Source organism: Mauremys reevesii, linkage group 21, assembly GCF_016161935.1.
Source record: "Mauremys reevesii isolate NIE-2019 linkage group 21, ASM1616193v1, whole genome shotgun sequence".
NCBI lineage: Eukaryota > Metazoa > Chordata > Testudines > Geoemydidae > Mauremys > Mauremys reevesii.
The window spans coordinates 7398370-7419997 of record NC_052643.1 but is presented as its reverse complement, the minus strand read 5'-3'; the positions used below and the strand labels follow the sequence as shown (position 1 = coordinate 7419997).

Below are 21628 nucleotides of genomic sequence, written 5' to 3'. Positions count from 1 at the left end.
CAACTGCATGAACACAGGAGCCGCCCTTTGCACAGTGAGGAACGAGAGGGGATTTTCCAGCATATGGACTTTTGCCACCCAGGAACCTCAGTCCCCACAGCAGATTCAACGGGTCAAATCTTGGTCCCATTGAAGTTGGGGGGGGGGGGCGGGATTTACCACTGGCTCAAAGAGACCATGGTTTGCCCTCATTCCTTCCCCTTCAAGTGCATCGTGTGTTTTTGGAGGTTATGTGCTTCTCTAACGGTTGCACCATGCACAAAATTTATCCTCACTGTCCACAATGTAATGACCTGAAACCTCAAAGTACTTGCAGACTCTTATTGATGACAGCTCTGTAAATAGGTCAGGTAGCCCAGGCAGCCGCGTTACAGAGTAACAAGGAGAAGCTGCTTTAGGGTACAGGATCCTGCGTCAGAGGCTCTTTGGCCACGCAGCTTCCTGAAAGCATGACAGCAATGGCCAGGCAGGACTCCACAACTACTACAGTCACCCGCAAGGATAGCCTGGAGCGCCGTTTGCTATTGGTCACAGGAGGAGGCAAAGCTTTGTTGTATATCAGATGTTCCAAAGCCTCGGATTAAAACAAAAGAAGAACCAGACAGTGGCTTTCAAGCCTCAGTCCATGGTGGAGGGGATGCACTGCAACAGGATTCCTGGAGGAAATTCTGGCTGAGTCGGCCAGAATTCTGCCTGGGAAATACATATAGCGGTAGCAGCTCTGCCACCCTTTTATGGGAATGCAGCGTGTGTGTGTGTGTGTGTGTCAGTGCATGTTCATGGACGTGCGGATGGTCCTGCCCCTTCTTGCCACCTCCCAGGATGCTCTGTGGGGGAGAAGTGCTGGGCTGGGGGCTGTATTTGTGCCCAGGAGAAGGGGTCTGGGAGGGAGGCATCTTGTACCCTTTTGCCCCCTACCCACTTATGTCCCCACACAGGGTAGGACACTACCAAGGCCTATGACAGCGCAAGAGCCAAGAATGGGAAGCTTTATTGAATGTGTGCTATTCTGCTCCCTAGATAGCGGAATCTCTCCAAATTCTATCCCAGTGCACACAGGAGCATGTGTAAACACTGGAATGGATTATATGGCTTCTGGCCCCAGTCATTCCAAAGTCATGATCCAGCATATTATTGATATTACTGTTTAAAATATGTCCATCCAATGCTCCAGGCCCCTAATACCAACTATTTATGAAAACAATACAAGGCACAAGGTACGCCAGTGCTCAAACCATAAGAACCCTTCTAAATCCTCCATACTCACTGTCTCATCCTCCAAAGGCTCTTTGTTCTATTTCACATAAAGAAGGAAGAGGAAAGAGGGGAGGTGGGGTGGGTAAGAGATCTGCCAGTTTTGGAAGGAACTTTAAACGGTTTGGATCACCATTGTCACTTTGGGAATCAAGTGGTTCTTCAGACTTTTTGAGGCACCGCCCAACCCTGCCACTAAATTTCCGAGATGCTTCTTAACGCACAAAAGACAAGGCGTCTATTAACTGTCTTCCCTGTGGTAATGTGGAGAGGCTGTTGTGTCCACAGCTGGGTTAAATTATTAGAACCTCAAACACATCCCCTTAGCTGGTGGCAATCACACGCAGAAGAGCCCATGTACATTTTATTCCCATTACGGCTTTTGACTTGGGTGATGGGGTGGATAACATTCAAATGGAAATGCGAATTTTCAGTGTTAAGTAATTCCGCTGGCTTGTGACCATGGGCAGCTTTATCATAATGTATCTCGCCTTCAAATATGATTTTAATTTAGTTTTAATCCAGCTGCCTGCCCCCCTTTAACATTACATTGGAAATAATATTTCACAGCACTGGAACAATTTATATTACCATAGCAATGCACGTACATGTGTTAGAAGCTCCTAGGCCCAGGAGAAGCTTTGGCTCATGTTATCAACCATTCCACCCCCCCGCCCCCTTAATGTATGTGATATCTTGTGTATAGACATAAGAACGGCCATACTGGGTCAGACCAATGGTCCATCTAGCCCAGTAACCTGTCTTCCAACAGTGGCCATGCCAGATGCTTCAGAGGGAATGAACAGAACAGGCAATTATTGAGTGATCCATCCCCTATCATCCATATCCATCCCCTATCATCCATACCCAGCATCTGGCACTTAGAGACTTAGAACCCCCAGAGCATGGGGTTGCATCTTGGCCAATGGCCATTGATGGACCTATGCTCCGTGAACATATCTAATTCTTTTCTGAACCCATATATACTTTTAGCCTTTACAACATCCCCAGTAACAAATTCTACAGATAGACTGTGCATTGTGTGAAGAAGTACTTCCTTTTCTAAATTTAATTGCTTAGCGTTTTTAAAGTCAGATTGTCAGAGAACTCTACACACAATTCCTAATTCATAAGCAACCTTGGCAAATCAGGACTGGCAAATGTACATTATACACAGCTGAAGCACAGTTCAGAATAATATGCTACCATCAACTGAAAGCTTATCAGAGGGTTTTACTGCATGAAACTAGAAAAAAAAGATACACCAAAGAATAATTTTAGGCTCATTTATTTAACGGACATACAGTAAAGATGAAAACTCAAAACTTGCGATGGTTTAAATGCAAATTGCATCATAGATTTTTCCAGTATGTGGAATCACAAAGGTTTTTATTATGCAGAGATAAATTTGATCATTAGTTCATATCATTATGGTTCATATACATTACAATATAATAAAGTGCATTTGCTTGGGGACCTCAGTGAGCCACGAACATGTTGCATCTGATGCATTTTTACACGAAAAAGGAGCAGGGGCAGAATTCCCCCACATACTACATCTGGGTTTGGCCCCAGATTGCTAAGGGTAGATTAGCATCCGAAGAAGTGGGTATTCACCCACGAAAGCTCATGCTGCAAAACGTCTATTAGTCTATAAGGTGCCACAGGACTCTTTGCTGCTTCTACAGAACCAGACTAACACGGCTACCCCTCTGATAAAGGGTAGATTAATATTTCATGTCCTGTTATTCAGCATAACAAACTGAGACACAATTTTGTAGAGTTTTATTGGTTTTCTCTCTCTAGTTCTGCCGCCTGCAACTCATACACTCTCTATTTTCCCCCCTCTCTGTCTCTCTTTATCATGCTGTTGTGCAGCCTGGTCTAGTGAATAGGTCACCAAACTTGGAGCCGGGAGACCTGGGTTCTAATCACAGTGCTGACGCTGTCCTGCTGTATGACCTTGTTCCAGTCGCTCACTTCACCCCTATAGTGTGCTTCTGTTTTCCTTCCTGCCCTCTGTCTGTTTAGTTAGTTTAGATTTGTAAGCACTTTGGGGCTGAGATTTTCTATTATGTATATTCACAGTGCTCAGCACAAAGACGCTTTGGACTCAGTTGGGGCCTCTAGATGCTAGTATAATACATTAGTCAAAAAATATTATTTTGTAACAAAATGTTGAACACAAACTGAGCATTTCTCCTGTGAATCCTGTCTGTTGTGTCTGTCTGTGATGTAAATACTAAACTAATAAATAATATTAATAATATATATAATAATACAATAATTTACTATTATATTATCCATATGCCTGTGGTGTCATGCTCTTAGTCTTAAGAGAAAGAGATGAACTTGCGTGAAGAAAAGTATCTGTAGAAGGCTGTGTGTATAGGAACTGGACTGCTATGCTTGCTTGTAATGGGTAATGGATTCAGAGATTTTCACCAGGCCAGGTCCAGGTGGAGTCTTCTCCATTCCCCCACCATTGTGTTTATCTTTTCACTCATGCACTCTCAGCAGAAAGAGAGAGAGTGAGAGTGAGGCAGAGGGGCAGCAGAGGAGGAGGAGGAGGAACTGCTGCTCCACGCGCTGTAGCTATTCTGTGATGAAGAAGACTTCCTTCTCCTGGGCTATCAATACAGCAGTTAGCACAAGCCCTGAAATTACCCCATAACTCTCATTAAAAATGAACAGGCTTCTAAAACAGTATAGGGCCTTGCTGTGGAATACAAGCCATGTGCCATATTTGTCCATATTCCATTAACCTCACTTTCTGTTTTCAGCTGGGGGTCAAAAGAGGAAGTGCTGACATACAGAGGAGGAAGGTGGTGTTAGACAAAGTAACACACATTGGAAAACATAATCCCAGCTATGCATACAAAGTGATGGGTCTAAATTAGCTTCTACTGTTCAAGAAGGAGATCTTGGCGTCACTGTGGATAGTTCTCTGAAAACATCTGCTCACTGTGCAGCAGCAGTCAAAAAAGTTCACAGAATGTTAGCAACCATAAGGAAAGGGATAGATAAGAAGACAGAAAATATCATAATATCATAATGCTACTATATAAATCCATGGTACGGCTACACCTTGAATACTGTGTGCAGTTCTGATCGCCCCATCTCAAATAAGGTATATTAGAACTGGAAAAAGTACAGAGAAGGGCACCAAAAATGATTAGGGGTATGGAACAACTTCTATATGAGACAAGATTAAAAAGATTGGGACTGTTCATCTTAGGAAAGAGATGACTAAGGGGAGAAATGTTAGAGGTCTATAAAATCCTGAATGTTGTGGAGAAAGTGAATAAGGAAGTGTTATTTATCTCTTCCCTCACACAAGAACTTGGGGTCACCCAATGAAATTAATAGGTCACAGGTTTAAAACAAACATAAGGAAGTACTTCTTCACACAACGAACAATCAATCTAGGGAAATCGTTGCCAGAGGGAATGTTGTGAAAGCCAAAAGTATAAGTGGGTTCAAAAAAGAATTAGAGAAGTTCATGGAGGATAGGTCCATCAATGGCTATTAGCCAAGATGGTCAGGGACACAACCCCACACTTTGGGTACCCCTAAACCTCTAACTGCCAAAGCTGGAACTGGATGACAGGGGGATAGATCACTTGATAAATTGTCCTGTTCTCTTCACTCCATCTGGATGATATGGCACTGGCCATTCTTAGAAGACAGGATACTGGGCGAGGTGGACCATTGGTCTGACTCAGCATGACCATTCTTATGTTTTTAAGAATCTGGGGTTCTGGTTTTAGATTGCATGCTCTTTGGGGAAAGTGATTCTCTCTCTCTCTGCTGAAAAACAGATCTTGCACATTTTGGGTGGTAACCGAATCTATACCATCATCATCATCATCATCATTAATGAAGCCCTCCTGGCATGAGGAGAAGTCAGAAGTTCTAGGAATCTACCAAGAAAAATGCCTGTTGTGAAACATCAAGCCAGACATTGCAGACTAGAAAGATTTTAAGGAATAGTTGTTTGGTTGCTTGATTGAACCAAATGTCTCAACTTTTAGAGTGGAGATGGTTCCAAGTCCCATCATTGGGATCCAGGTCAGAACTCCCAAAGTTAGCAGACATTTGGATCTGGCATTTTGATTTAGGCATGTCTCAGCTTCAGAAGTGTAGCCACTGCTAGTATGGTACCTGTATAGTCACTGCCAGTAGAAGAAGGGGGGGATTATATGGGCTTCTGCCAACCTTCTAAATCCCCATGAAATTCTGTCTCCATAAGAGCTCTAACTATTATAGCTGTGTTTGGTATAGCTCCATCAGAAAGGAAGGTCAAATACAGCACAATGTGTAAGTAAGGAAATCTTCAGGAAGAAAAGTGAACAGTTTGGTGCATTCACATGAGTTTCTGTCTAGCTTCTCATCATAGCACTATTCCAGGGCTTTTGCATGGAAATGAAATGCTAAATTAGCCTTTAGTAGCCTTATTATGTAACAGTACATTGTAGCATATGGAATTGAGTAACAGCATCTATTGCACATGCAATGTTATTGCTACTGACTCACTCATAGACTCTAAATACAGTCATGGTGTAGGTGGCTGTGCTTCCTTAAGTCAATTATTTCATCTAACGTAACATGCTATTGTCTCAGCTGCTAATATGTATGCTTTAACCCTCGGTTAATTAGCCAGTCCAGAATATGGTAGCATCTGCCCATCCTTTGGAAATTTCAAATGTTTCCAGTGATTCCAGCCAATCCTCCTGTATGATTTCAGTGTTCTTTGTTTTCTTTCTCTCTGCCCATAGCCGTGCAGTCTATGCATACCCTGAATGACCAGCTCTCGCATTTTATCGTGAACAAGTCAAAAATGCTGGATGAGGACAAAGATGCTTTCTTGCCCAGTGAAAAAGAGTCTCTGAAAAATTCCATGATGCTGATGAGACACCTCTTAATGGATGCACAGGTATGAAATCAATAAGCTTGTATCTGTTAAGACACCCGGGAATGCACATTGCACAGATCCAAAGACGGCGCTTCACTTTTATGGCAGGTTTAAGCTGTGAAAAAAATGTCAGCCCGCTACGTTTGTTTGACACTGACTTAGACCGCTGAAATTCACAGCCATGGAAAGGACATCTCGGTTCAGAGACTATTGGGATTGTAATGGGCCAACATGTTGGATTTAGGATAGGAAATTACTTTAAAGTCACAGAAGAAAATGGAGTAATCTACCTGTCAATGGTAATCTAGCATTTCTTCCATGAAAAGTGAAAATCAGTTTGCTACTGAACATCTGTGCTGAATGCCAGTTTAAGGGTGGCAGGCGCATAACATAATTGCTTGGTTTAGCTGTGCTCCAAACTATGACTTGCACATGAACTCATGACTTTTCAGGTGTTTCATTGCGACTTTTCACCTTAGTACATAAGAATTTCTCAGAAAGTCTGTACGCAGTAAATGTATCCCAGGGTAATTCTCTCTAAATATAAGAAACTTCTGAAAATATTCAATACATTTTTAAACTCCCTTTTAAGCTTTACAAATATATCTTCAAATGAAAAAGGCATCCTATGTTGGATGGCTGTTTGAAAACACAACAGACTCCCTTCCCTTTTGTCTAAGTCCTAAATTCTGGGTCTGCTACCAAGAAGGCCTCTGATTGTTCATAACATTTGTGCATTTTATCTTCACCATTGATGTGTACAGGATGCTCAGAATTTATATGGCGTGGGCGATGCAGGCACCCCAAGTTATGCCAATCCTTTCATTCCTGTTCACCACATCCTCTCTTCAGACTGACAATGGGTAACTCTGCTCAGCTGTGCCAATCAGTGTCTGCCAGTAACAGAAATGAAAGGGAGTATTCTGGCCCTAACAAGAAAAGGAAACATAGAACCATTTGCAAAATAAAAAAGGAGGAAATTATTCCGGCACAGATTAGCTGCATTATGTGCAAAATCCTCTCAGCCGGGGCTTTTCCTCATCATTATTCCATGGCTAACCCTGTATTGCCTGTGGGAATACCTACGTGGATTGCTGCAGATAGTGTACAAACATGATTACCCAAACCTCAGTTAACCAAACTGTTCACTTACTTCAGTTCACTCTGTGGACCCGTTTCCTGTGACTTGCTTTTACAAGTACTTAAATGGGAAATTTAAACAGAAAAAACTACTCCTTTAATGTATTACTCCCATAGCCTCTCACTTGGAACCTGGTGGTTATCTGAGCAAACACATCTCTCTCTCTCTCTGCTAAAGCCCTTTGGTCTTAATTAGTTTAGCTAATTGAGCTTTCATTATACAGAAAGGATGGGCTGGAAATCTCTGGTAGCCATAATGCACCTATTTTAGTGCTGAATACATTTCTATGTCATGTCAGGCCTACGCATTCAAGTGTATGCCACATATGCCCCCATGGCTTTAGTATGCTCCGTCCTTGGAGTAAAGGGAGGAGGGAATGGCTAAAAAATCAGAACCATTCCCCAGCTGCAAAAATCCTCCTTCACCATCCAACAAGCATCCTCAACTCAGCCAGTATCCAATCCCTCCCAGCTGTGTGGGTTATGGATGATCTGCCTGAGGGCCTTCACATCTAACTTTGCTCAGGACTCCACAAAATGTGCCTGTGGCTCTATTTCTGTGACCGAGGCAGTGTTGTAGAGGAGAGGACAAACTTTATTAGGCATTGGAACTGCAAGGAACTTTTGTACAGAACCAGACACACAGTGGAGGACTCCATTCCAGGAGTCCTAACATAAAGCATGTAGAGATCAGTGAACAAGTTACATGCCTTCATTGTATTCCTTCGAAGATAGATTTCGTTTCACAGCTGCGATTGTTCATGATTGTTAATGAGGCACCAGCAGAACCGCAGCTCCCAGAATGCCATGCAGGACTGGGAAACTGCACCTTTTGCTAGGAGAAGGTCGCTTACTGATCTCAGTGTGTTAACAAGGGATGAAGCTGTATTTGGGACTCTTTTTCTTGAGGGTTCAGTACTCAAATGCAACACTGCACACCTTTGGCAAAGGCCCTTCCACTTATGCCTCGGACTCCTTACCTTAACTTATGCAAATATCACTTAGAAGCCAAACTAGGGGGCAAGAGAAATGAAAGACACTAAGGGTGAAATTTTGCCATCAGTTGCACAAATGCAGCTCCCATTGCAGTTAAAAGTAGCTTCAGTGGGAGCCAGGTATGCACATCCAAGAACAGATAGAACTCTCATGCAGATAAAATAAATATAGACACCAAAAAAAAAAAGGACCTGCTGATAAGCCACTTTTATAGAAACTTCTTTTTAGCACCTGAGAATGGGTTTATTGCCTATCATTTGCCCTGAATGCATATTAATGCTGCCTATGATACTGTGCCTGATTAAGGAAACACTAATAACAATGGGGAAAATGTCAAGAGCGTCTGTGTCCTCATAATGCATCTGGAACACTTCCCAGGCAGCACTGGACATTGTTTGCCTTGGATTTGAAAGTTGGAAGGATGACAAAATCGGAGGCGGTAATGATGATTAAAAGGATGGAACAGGCGAGGTGACAACTTGAAATACTTAAAAACCAACAACCACCCTGTGGGGAATCAAAAATCATGATGTTGGCAGTGAACTACATAAATAGGAACATCACCTCCAGTATGTGCATATCAAGTACGTAGTAAACACAATTGCAGGGCGCCCTGTAGTCCTCATTACCCGGGAGGGGGAAAAAATCACCAATGTAATTATTTTCATTTCTTTTATGAGATCTCCTTTTCCTTCCGTATTTGTATTATTTCTTTATACTATCATGGGGCTGGGAAGCCCCAGAGGCCCATTGTGCTAGGCACTGCACAAATAGTAAGAGCCAGCCCCTACCCTGAAGAGCCCACCATGTAAACAAACAAATAAAAGGGTGGGGAAAGTAAATATTTTCATCCCTACTGTTGAGATGGAAAACAGAGCCAGGATGAGAGGCAGCAGCTTGGGCACGAACCTGGGACTTGAGATCTGGGTTCAAATCCCTGCTCCAGCACAGACTTCCTCTGTAACCTTGGGCTGGTCACTTAGTCTCTCTGTGCCTCAGTTCCCTGCTAGTAAAATAGAGGTGATAGTGCTGTCCTCACTAGGATAAATACATTCAAGATTGTGAGATGCTCAGGTATGATGGTAATGGGGGCAATGTAAGTAATAACCATGCCCCACTAACAGCTGTGTGGGTAAAATGGGGCTACACTCTGGAATGAACTCACACATGCAAACAATAAAAGACAAAAACACCACATGGTCTGTGAGGGAACACTTTTCACAAAGCAATCCCTCTATATCTGACCTTTCATTCTCAAAGGAACCCTGTACAACATTTTCCAAAGATGAGCCTGGGAGCTTAAATTCATAACTTTGCAAGACACTAAAAATGATGGACTGAATTGAGAGGCTGGATTTAGGGTTTATTACAACAATCTATAACCCATTAACTGCCTCCCGCAGCTTCTTTTTCTCCTTTCCCCCTATGACTGGAGAAGTGTTAATGGACCAGCTTACCTTGGATGGTTTCTTGAAATATGTGTTAACAACTTATGCCAAACAATCTGTTCCACCTTGTATTTAGCTGTGACACTCTGACTAGATTTCCCAGACTTGAAGAAGAGCTCCTTGAAAGCTCGAAAGATTGTGGGCTAGTCTACACTGGCCACATTAAAGAGAGCTCTCTCCCAGCGCTCGAAAAAAGACACCTCCACCAGCACGGCTCCCGGCGCTGGTGCACTGTCTACACTGGTGCTTTACAGCGCTGTAACTTGCTGCGCTCAGGGGGGTGTTTCTTCACATCCCTGAGCGAGAAAGTTGCAGCGCTGTAAAGTGCCAGTGTAGACAAGCCCTAAGCCTCTCACCAACAGAAGTTACTCCAATAAAAGATAATTACCTCACCCACCTTCTGTCTCTAATATCTTGGAACCAACATGGCTACAACAACACTGCATACATAGCTAGAGAGGCACAGAGACCGGGGGCTTTTCTACACTGGCACTTTACAGCGCTGCAACTCTCTCGCTCAGGGGTGTGAAAAAACACCCCCCCCCAAGCGCAGCAAGTTTCAGCGCTGTAAAGTATCAGTGTGGACAATGCACCAGCCCGGGGAGCCGCGCTCCCAGAGCTGGTAGCTACACCCCTTGTGGAGGTGGGTTTTTTAGCGTGCTGGGAGAGCACTCTCCCAGCGCTCTGCCGTGACTACGCAAGCCACGTTAAAGTGCTGCCGCGGCGTTGCCAGTGTAGACTAGCCCTAAGGATAACATTTTCAAAAGTCACTTAGGCATCTAGGACTCAATGGGACTTAGCCTGAGAGATTTAGGAGCTTAACATTTTCAAAGCACCTAAGTGACCTGCCTAGTGTCAGAGCTAGTAATTGAACCCTGAGTCGCAGTCCTGTGGCTTCCCCACAAGACCATCTTTTATTTCCTGCAGGAGGCTCTGAAAAATACTGTTTCTTTCCCTGCCAATTTTATACATTTACATTTAACCATCACTGATTTTACAGCCCCAGTCTTTGCAATATTGGAGTATAAGCAAATAATACTTGCTTACTTTCCTTCCTTGCATCATTGTATTAGTTACCATGTCCGCATTGCTGCAAGACTAGAATTTGCTGATTAACTTGCACTCCTTTATCTGGCTTAGTGGCGATAGCAGAGGGAAAATAGAATCATTCACAAATTGTGGCTTGCTTGCTTTCTTGCTTGCATACTTTCTTTCCCTTCTAATATCTTATCTTACAGAACGTTGACAATTTTTCTTTCTTCTCCTTAAAATGTAAGGTGAACATAGTGCTTGTGAAATATACCAGATCAATAGCACTGGAGGTGGAGTCCCCTAGTCATCCAAAGAAGAGGAGATTCAACATAGGCCAAAGCATTGCTTGCTTCCTCAGACTAATGTGCATTAACTAGAGCTTGGCAAAAATTTTCAATCAAACTTTTTTTCAGTGAAACATGCAGATTTTTCTACTTTGAAAAGTTTTGCAAATTCATGTTTTGCTGAATTACTTATTTAAGAAAAAAATCTGTTTCGTATTGACATTTTCAGAACAAAATGCTTCAGTTTTTCAGTTTGAAACAACTTTATGTTTCAAAGTTTCTTTTAATTTTACTTCTTAAAACTAAAATAAGTTTTAAAATACTTGAAATTAAAATGAAACACTTCATATCCGGTTGAAAGACATATTATATTCTGAAGCAAATTATTTTTTCTTTTTGATTTGCTGGAAATTTTCATTTTCAGCCTGACCCCAAACAATTTTTTTTTGACCTTTGGAAACTGACAATGAACTGAAAATTTAGTTGTTTGCCCAGGTCTATCCTTAACCCTGTTTGAAAAGCCCCATCTCTTGAGGTGAAAGGATAATTTATTCGAAGTCTGCATCCTTGTCCTCTCTGTTGAGTCTTCCTGCCATGGGCCAATTGATAGGATGGGTTTTATTAATCCACTAAAAACTGGAATGAGACCAGATGGCAATGGCTATTGATTTAATGGGATTAGAACCAATGACCGATAGGTGAAAAGGGTGGTAGTCTGGTGCCACTACCAAACACCCAGAGAGGCATGTTTACAAGCCTCTGTGATAAGAATGGAAATCCCCATCAATCCCATGGAGCAACCATGAGCGGAAGAGATCAGACACACTCTACTTCCCTCCCTTCCATCCTCCCAACAAGAAGCTGCTGGGCCAAGGACCAAAGCAGACCCTTCTTCACTGCAATTGTGTCACTCAGGATGTAGAGGTGTGACTGCCTTGTGGACCTCTGCAGTTCAGCTGTTCTCTGGAGGCCCACTGAAGTCAATAGGAATATCTCCATTTATCTCAGTGGGCTTTGAATCAGCCCCTATCTCCCTGAGTCTAAGTATCCTCTGTCCTGTGGTAATATATTAATTTGTGTGGGCCATTCCAAGGCTGTATGGAAGGTGATTTCAACATAAGGGACTAGGCTACTGCTGGTATTCTGTTGTTATCATATAGTTACTTCTAATGTACACATCATCTCAAATTTTATTTATATATACAATATAAATGAATAAATACCTCCCATATTCCAGATTCATAAGTAAGTCAACGGCCCCGAAAACATGGTTGGCTGTAGCTGGAACATAGTATCCAATCAGCTCTTGGGTCTCCTAAAGCTAAGCCTGGCTCAGTCAAGCATTGTGGGGAAGGCTCCTTGGGCTTGAGAAATTGCAGTCAGATGAAGGCTGGGTACAAAAGACAAAAATCCACCTGGCACTTTGTTTAATTAGGCTTACAGGAAATAATGGGAAGCAGTTATCAATCTTCATAAAGGGAAATGCACAATAGCCACAGTGCATCAAAGGAGATTCTGCCTCATTCTGTTAGCATGGAGAAACCAACCTCCTCAAAATGCAGTGCCTCTTTGCTCATTCCTCATTCAGGCGACAGGAAGGAGAATCTAACAATGGGCACCACTGAGCAGCAGCAGCTGGAACGTACTCAGGCTGGCGACGTAGGCACCGACAAGTAACTCTGCTGAGGAGACTTAATTGTGGACGATCGGCATCCAGGTTAGCCTCACCCAGGTGTGAGCAGCTGCACTGCAAAGCTCTACCTGAGTAACTGTGTCCTCACTAGTGTAGCTGTCACCCGTGCGAGGGTCGCTAGGACATCTGGGAGACCATCCCCTGGTTCTTTGTGCTGTAGTAAGTTGAGCGGCTCTGATTGCGTCCCAGTGAATTGTGGGTGAACTTGTCTGTCCTTCTGAGTACATGGGGAGAATTGTAGGAAGGCAGTGGAGGATTATCAGCACTTGAGTGATTTAGCCTGAATCCTCACTGCAAAGTGAGTGGCTCACCAGCCCATGTGAAAACCCCACTCAGACTTTAGCCTAGAGCTCCAGCTGGGCTAGCTAGCATCTGTTTGAAAGCACCAAACTTGGATCAGAGGCTGATGTGTGTGGATGGGAGGGGGGCTAGGGATGACGTCCAAGTACAAGCCCAGGTGAAATGTACAGTGAAGTCACACCCTCACTGCCCTTTAGGTTTGTAAATTCTCTCACTTGATTTTTTAGCTCAGGAGTACAGGCTCCTGCTTTTAGATCAAGAGTTCCAGGTTCAGTCCCTGCAGGCAACTCATCTAGCTGGATTGTCGCATTGGGATTGGTCTCTTCATAATTTGTCCATTGCCCCCACTTCACCCCAGCACAACCTCATCCCCACCTACCTGGTGCATTGTGAGCTGCAGCGTTAAACTTTGCACAAACGTTCCCCAAATTGCACTGTGTTGAGAGGGACTCCAAGGGGACCTTAGAGCTTAATGAATCAAAATTAGGGGGAAACCATCAAGAATAAGAAAGCACGCTAAATACAAGAGGAGATGCTCGCAATGCCAAGTGGCAGCGGCGAAGGGAAGAGAAGGACGCTCTGCTTTGCTTTTCTGCTCAATGTTTCCTGCAGCAAGAGGGAAGATCTCACAGAAAAAGCTTGCACTTTTGGAGGTCACCTCTGTGTAAATGCAGAACACAGAGATGGGGTTAAAGTGGAATCCACTCTCCCATCTGCAGCGAGGATCTCTCCCACGCAGGATGGGGCTCTCCCTTGCATATTCCACCCTCATCCTGCCTCCGTACGTTTCACTGATGTCAACTGAAGTTGCACTTACTACACAAGTGCAGAAGAGGCAATGGGAGCAGTGCAGGCTGGCCAGGAGTCTCTTGGCCGCTCAGTACATTGATAAGCCTGAACTCCCAAGTCTGCTCTGCCAACAGTGTTAAGCAATGTTCCAGGGAATGCACTGTATGCGGAGTGTCAACTCAAATTCAGCCTAGGGTAGGTAGTGACTAAATTAAAGTTATTACAGTCCGTGGGGCTGTCTCTCGACCCTGGTGGTCTCCATCCATATCCCACCAGCCAGGATTTCTCCACCACAAAGACTTCCATTAAATACAGCCACTCGCTGACCTGGCACTTTAGCTGGCAGCCTCAGCAGAGAAGTCAATGGGCTTTCGGAAGTCAGCTACCATCTCACCCCTTTCTTCAGGTCAGCGTGGCTTTCTGGCTGCCTATACTGAGTACCTTTTTTTGCAGATAAATAGAGGACTTCAGCAGCCCACACTGACAGGTCAGCCTGGCAGTTAAAGGAACTAAGTTCTCTTAAACAATTCTTAAGAAATCACTTTAGCTAGTGGACCTTAAGGAGCCAACAGGAGATTGAAATAGTGTAAATATGAACTAAAAGCTTCAATATAATGCACTCACACAGTGCTGGTGCATAAAAACAGATTAAAAAGATGCATCTTGCCTGTATGACACATACCATCCTCCATATAGTATGGGAATGAATAAACAAGTTCATATCTGCTAGACTACCCAATGCAAGATGTTATCTCACAGATATGACCTTCTATGATAGATTGTCATTGTTGTCAATCACTTCTGGCATCCCTATTATGTTTGGAAGGCATGTTTGCTCTGCGTATGTTGTTTTATAATCCTCCGAGGTGGAATATCATAGTCTGGCAGTGTTTTTTGCTCTGACGTTTTCCTAAGCAGGATTTATTGCTTCTAAGACAGGTGTGACTTGAATTTATTATGTCTTCCCCAGTAAAACTTTAAACCAGCTGCCAGCTTTGCCGAAACTATTATTTTTACTAGACTCTTTTCTGTTAAGTGATATTGGAAGGGCCTTAAGTAGTGTGGAACAGAAGGTACAGAAGGTCTACAGGCTGAGTCATATGGATCAGAGCCGCCCTAGCAGTTTACCAAAGCGATTTTTCTGATGAGTTGAAAATGTGCATCCAAGCTCATGGAAGTAGACTAGAGGTAGGTTAATATTTTCTTTCCTATGAAGGTGTGTATGTACAACAAAAGGTTTCACTCCCAGATGCCTGACCTTTAAATTCCAAACTTTGCTAAAGTCCTGAGCCTCTAACCACCTTGTAAAGAGTTTAATGGATTGTAGTTGGCTATCAGCTCTTTGGGGGCAAGAATTGTTTGGGTTTTTTTTACTCTGTCAGCATAGTGCCCAGCACAATGGTGTCCTGATTCTGCCAGAAGCTGGGAATGGGCGACAGGGGACGGATCACTTGATGATTCCCTGTTCTGTTCATTCCCTCTGAAGCACTTGGCATTGGCCACTGCTGGAAAACAGGATACTGGCCTGGATGGACCATTGGTCCCAGTATGGCCTATAATTATGTTCTTGACTGGAGCCCTGTATGTGCTACTATAATAAACAGGAACAGTAATAGGAACTGTCTTTTAGTTCTGGATTGTTGTACAGTGCCTAGCTCAGATGGGGACCCAGGCAGTGACTAGAGCTCCTAGCCACTCTGGTGATAAAAATAATAAATAATAATAATGGTTTGAGTAACCTTATGGAGTACGTGGGTAAAGTGTAATTGGAGTCTCACTGTTTACTCACTCCCAGGCTACTTCTGTAAGTAGGGACTGCCTGCCTGAGCAAAGCTTGGGCAGGTTCGGGAAATGCAAAGATTCAAGGGTGAAATTCATTCCCCTGCCCAGGGTCAGCAGAAAGCTTATGTGCAACTTGAGGGCTTGAGTGATGCATCAAGCTTGTGTTGGCCTTCTGCACGGGGGTGAATTTCACTCCCAAGTAAGAAAAGAAAATAGGTCCGGCCTTGTTTCCAGGGTAAGACTTCTGTGAACAAAATAATGCAGATATAGCACAAAAGCAACAGGAGAAAAGCAAAAAAGGGTTCACATTTTACTCCTGTGCTTGGCAGCTGCAGGGCTTAGGAAACAATTTGAGGTAAAAATACCAGCTTCTCTACCAGGCCCTTCTCTATCGCCTTCCATCAATAGATCTCAGAACAGTGTTATGAACATGAATGGATGCAGACGGTGCTGCAGCTATCTGTGCTTCTCTCACCTCTAGGCTAGACAATTGGTATGTTCTTCATATTCAAATACAAAGCAATGACACTAGTGCATGCTGATGGGTCCATGGTCATCAACTAGCCCCTCCCATTATTCTCAGTGGAGGTAAGTGTGTGTGTGTGTGTGTGTGTGTGAATTATCCATAGTAGGAATTATCCATTGTCGTCAATGGGATCTGCTGGGTGGGGAGCACTTTTGGAAATCTGGCCTTCTCATTTCAGTGCCTAAATGGGAGCTGATCTCTTTTGATACTCTTTCCCCAAGTGTATAGTAGCCTTCCAACATGGTGCTGCTCCACCTTGCATTAAATAATGAGCCAGGTCTTCACTCTTCAGCTGGTGCAAATCAGCACAGCTCCTTTGACTTCTCCAGAGCGCACTGATTTATATCAACTGAGGATCCAGCCTCAGTTGATATAAATTGACTATTTCCATTTGCTTCACCAGGAGTGCATCTTAAGTCAGATGCCAGTATGTTATCAATATAACACGTAAAGTATGATCTCTTAAAAAGGGAGAAAAAGCCCTTAAGTTTTAGTGACAGAAAAACTCCATCAGTCCTGCCTTACTTTTGGCTGATCAGGATCCCACCTACTGCTTTTTCATGACTGATACAGCTGTTACAGAACTGGTTGCAGAGCTATTTCATCAACTCACCTTTTGCAAAATAAATCTTTTTTTTTTTTTTTTTACAAAGGAATGTTCTAAGATTTTGTTCAGCAGTTAAATGCTTGCTACCATCTGCTCTCCAGTCTTCGAGCGTATAGTTTGAGGAACAAACTGTGATGACCTCTTTGTGGGAGTGAGTCATATTTATATCCATGGGACTAAAAGTGTGGGTAGAATTTGACCTCTAGTCAACAAACTTACAGTGCCTGCGTACCAAAAATATCCCCTGCCCCCTCTAAAGTGCTTTTAAAAAAACCCACACAGATACAGATAGAATACTGATTCCCTGATGCTGAGTATTTTGAAAATGCATTTTTAAACTGGGATGGGGGAGGGAGAATAGGCGGATTTAACTTGGAAAATGACTTATAATGAAAGTCATAGAGTTTTGGTCCCTTTGATGTATCCTAATTTATGTATTAGATGCCTTGATCCTGCAGCGATAGTGCTTTAGAAAGGCAGACAGAAGGATTAGCTAGATAATTTATAAATACCCTTTGTTTTGTCCTGACTCAAAATTGGTTAAAAAGAATCACGTGATATAAAATACTGTGTTCTTGCTGCAAAGTTGAGCTCAGAGCGTGTATGGCTTTAGTCTCCAATAAGCAAAGAGGTATTTCCAGTGACACCTAATGTGACTACAGTCTCACTAATAGCTCCCGTGTGCTTGGCCTCTCAGTCCCTCAGCACTGGCTTTGGGACAATGGCCACCTGCTACACTATGGATCTGGGAGACTGTAGGCCAACTGTGGCTGAGAGGTACTCAGTGCTCGGCCTCCATTTCACCTGCTGTGGTGCACAGTAGGTTTGTCCATACTGGTCCCAGATTCATAGGTCCCTAGGCCAGAAGGGAACCACTGCACAACCCAGACTCCACTGTGGCAGTGGAATGTTGTTCTCAGGAATTCCTGTAGAGAATGTCAGGGGTGAGAAAGTGGTGGTGAGACCATGTGTCCGCCCCAGGGAAGGTTACCCTTGCTGGGGTTGGAGGCAGCGATATCAAAATGTGGCCCTGCTGAGGACTATTCTCCGGTTGAATGCTTTACAGCCTTTCTCTAAGAAGGACACTATTGGAGTGGGGAAGGGGCTCAAGGCAGCTTTAAATATTGAACTGTATCAAAAAAAAAGAGGGGGAAATTTCACAAAGAAAGTTTTAATTTCCCCCCTCTTTTTTTCCCCATCAACATTTTGACTTTTAAGCACTATTTTGAGTATGAATGTTGGCCTGCTCTGTAGTGAATCGAGAACACAGGGAAAAATTCACCACATATTTTTCCCCATGAAAAACGGAATTCTGACAATTTCAAAACCTCGACATTTTGACCAGCTGTCTATAATGGGGGCGGGGGAAGAGAGAGAGAGAGAGGGAATAGGCTGCACATGGAAGGTCTCTGAGGGCAATGGAAATCATCAAAATAATTCCCTTGAGCATAGTTTTGGACAATATTGCCACAGTCTTAGGAACTACATTTCCCCAGCTTGGGCAGTATTTGACTACTATTGCCTGTGGTGCCACTCCATATTTTACATACAATTGTATTTATGTATCCATACATAAAGTGTAGTAATACAGTGTGGAAGTAGAGAAAGAACTGACGGGATTTGAAGGGGATTTCAATGCATGACAGTCTCTGTTAGCAAGAGTCAGGCCAGCTGTAACCCTAATAACGCAAGATTTGTAGAAGTGAGGATTGTGTGAGGTGAATGGGAAAGAACTGTGTGAGAAGTTGCACCCTTGTGTAGATAAATATGGAATGTAGTCTAGAGTCTAAATAAGTGAGAAAAATAAGATATCAAGATGACCTATATATAAACAAAATGCAGCTGTTGCTTATTATTGTATGTAACAAAAGGTATAAATGCTGTAATTGTTTACCTGAAGAAAGACCTGCCTAGGAGGGGAAACCCTGTGTCCTAGTGCACTCCCTCCCTCTATGCAATTGCTTGAGAATAAAGTATCTGTCTTTGCTTCACCCAACCAGAGCGTGAGAACTATGTTTTTCTCCGACAACAGACATCTTTGTTTCTATGAAGACAAAATGATTACATATTTGGAAGTAAACTTGAAAAATAAGCTTGCATTTTTGAAATGAGATTCTTGTCATCTCATTTCATAAGAAGAAATATTCTAAGCCACTTTCAAGGCAGCAGTTCAGATACTAATGATCCCTATTAGGCCCCGTCTGAAACAGAGCCCAAAAGAACATCTCATCTGTTTGACACGCACAAAGGATAAAACGCAAAGTCCAGCAAGTTTCATCAATGACCATGCTGTACTTAATGGCATCATTAGTATGTGTTATCGGAGCAAGGTTTGCAAACCATTCCCCTAACAGTGCATCTGCCAGCCCCTGCTTCTTTTCTTGAGCTGGGAGAGAAGAAATTGATCGTGGTCTTCCTCTGCTAGTCTAATTTATTTGCAGAATGATGTCCTGGATAATAAATGATGATCAAAGTCCTCTATTAAAAAACCAGATGCGTGCTGGAGTATATACAGTACTATCTAGGGAATACGTATTATTTGCTACCCACAAATGGTGATACTTGGCAACACATACAGTTCTTTTCATCCAAAGATCCCAAAGCACTTTATAACTTTTAAAAGAGCTGAAGTATCATTTTCGGTTTGAAATGCTATAGTTAAAATTGGGTTCTAGCTCCTGTTTCTTGGCTAGCTGCTTGGAAATTAATCAGATTCATTCTTTATAGATTGCCATTTTCCATGCTTCATCCTCAGTCTGAGTGTAAAGTTTTCTAAAAAGTTTGAATGGAATCAGTTCTTGAGTTAGGTGAGACTGGAAAAGCTGTCACTTGCCCCACATGGTCCAAATGGAAAAATTGCGGGTTTGCATAACTCATTCTTTCCACACAACAGTCATGTCCGAAGCCTAGAAAGCTCAAACCCAGCTGGCTTAAATTGTCGTCTTCGATGAAGGAAAACAATCCGGGTTTGAAGACAAGTCAGTACTTCTCCGAGTGTTTAAATCTGGATCTTTTGCATGTGCATGTTCAGGTTGAGCTTTTCAAAGCCATGGTGGGGTTTAGTCACATAGTTAATGGGAGTTGTGTGGCTAACCCTCATACTCAATGTTGCAAATCCCCAGCTAGAAACTCTTTCTGGCTTTTTATAGGACTAAAGCTAAAACAGTTTGGATCACTGGCCATGCACAGAATTGCTTTAGCTGTAGTTTACCCTGAACTGCCTAAGGCCTAAGATCCAAAGTTTCCCTTTAAGTGCTGAGCGGCTTGATTCACATCTACAGATTCAAGGGGGTGCTTTTTCCACCTGTTGAAATCTCCCCTTGGGCATCCTCCCTCGAAGGAAAACAGCTTTAATTTGTGGCCAGACGCATACAGATCTCTGGGTCTTAACATGAATAAGCTCCAAGGTCGCTAGACCAAATTCTAAAATAAGATGAAATGGCATATTCAGCCACAACTTTATCCTATTGCAGCAATTCTCAAACTTCATTGCACCATGACGCCCCTCTGACAGCAAAAATTGCTACATGACCCCAGGAGGGGAGACTGAAGCCTGAGCCTCCCCAGGCCCTGCCGCCCCGGGCAGGGGGGCCAAAGTCGAAGCCTGAGCCCCACTGCCCTGGGCGAGGTGGGGACCAAAGCTGAAACCCCAGGGCTTCAGCCCCAAGCGGTGCCTGTAACCTGAGCCCTGGGCCCCAGCAAGTCTAATGTCAACCCTAGTGACCCCATTAAAACAGGGTTGCGACCCACTTTGGGGTCTCAACCCACAGTTTGAGAACCGCTGTCCTATTGTAATGTTAGGAGTCCCTCTTAGTCCCGCCAGCCACTCTTTACCCACCCTAATTCCAACCCCAGAGTGGCTACGGTACATGAAAGGAGCTCTTGTAATTTATCCAGCGCAGACAGAGCTGTCTACAAAGTTCATCCAACATTTTATTCCTTTTGACACCAACTCATCTGATTAGCTCCAACCAAGAGAGCGCAGTAAGAATGGGTGTCTTTGTACATTTCTCATTGTTATTCCTTGGCAGGATTGTCATCTGAGGGTCACAGTGGTCATTTAACTACAGCTGTAGCAGTACTGTATGGTAGCCAGCCTAAACTCAGCCCTTCCCTTCAGACTTGCAAGAGAGAGAGAGACATTCTGGATTTGTTGAATGCTTATCCATACAAAACAGTACTGTCTGTGTCACCAAGAGAATCTAAATTCAGCTGGCTTATAACACAAGGATGCATTTTGTCACTAAGGAACTAGCCGTCTCTTCATCACTCTATGTCTCAATTTGTTTCTTGCCTACGCCGTATAGTACGTGTTACTATTTTTAATATGGCTCGTGCCACTGTTGCAGATCCACACCGTGCTCCATGGAAAGAGACGTGTACCAACGTAGAGGAGTGTGGGGAAGTCTTGTACTGTAATTCACGAGGGCAGGGCTGAGCTTCTGGAAGACAGCAGATTATAAGGGAAGGTGGGAAAAATGGGACATGACCCATGATGTGGTCTATGCTAGAGGGCGTGTCATATAGAAGGATATGGGGAAACTCCTGTCACACAACAGGGGACTCCTGGAATGCTGCAACACAGGTCAGATTTTGGGCTATGGAGCATGGCACAGAGTATAGGAAACTGGAGGGGTGGACAGGGGAGAATAATGCATTGCTGCTGTGAAGATGGCAAGGAGAAGAATGAACAATGCAAACAAGGTTCTGCCAGACCCTACAGTAAACTGTTTTCTCTCTGTTTGTGTCTGTCTGGCTTTGATTTTCTTGCCCAAGTGAAACAGGCAGAAACTTTTCTTTTAAAAATCTGGGATAAGTTGTGACAGAGCTTCCACAGGGGGTAGTAATGCAGGAACTCAGCT

General features: G+C 43.4%; 1 protein-coding gene across 5 annotated transcripts in view; it reads left to right on the top strand.

The window, feature by feature from the left end:
• Window positions 1-21628, top strand: part of KAZN (kazrin, periplakin interacting protein) — a 725211-nt gene that overhangs the window by 131154 nt on the left and 572429 nt on the right. For all 5 annotated transcript variants that reach the window (XM_039508723.1, XM_039508720.1, XM_039508722.1 and 2 more), the window contains one exon: window positions 6033-6190. In XM_039508723.1, coding sequence (XP_039364657.1) covers window positions 6033-6190 — 158 coding nt within the window. The remainder of the gene's footprint in view (window positions 1-6032; window positions 6191-21628) is intronic.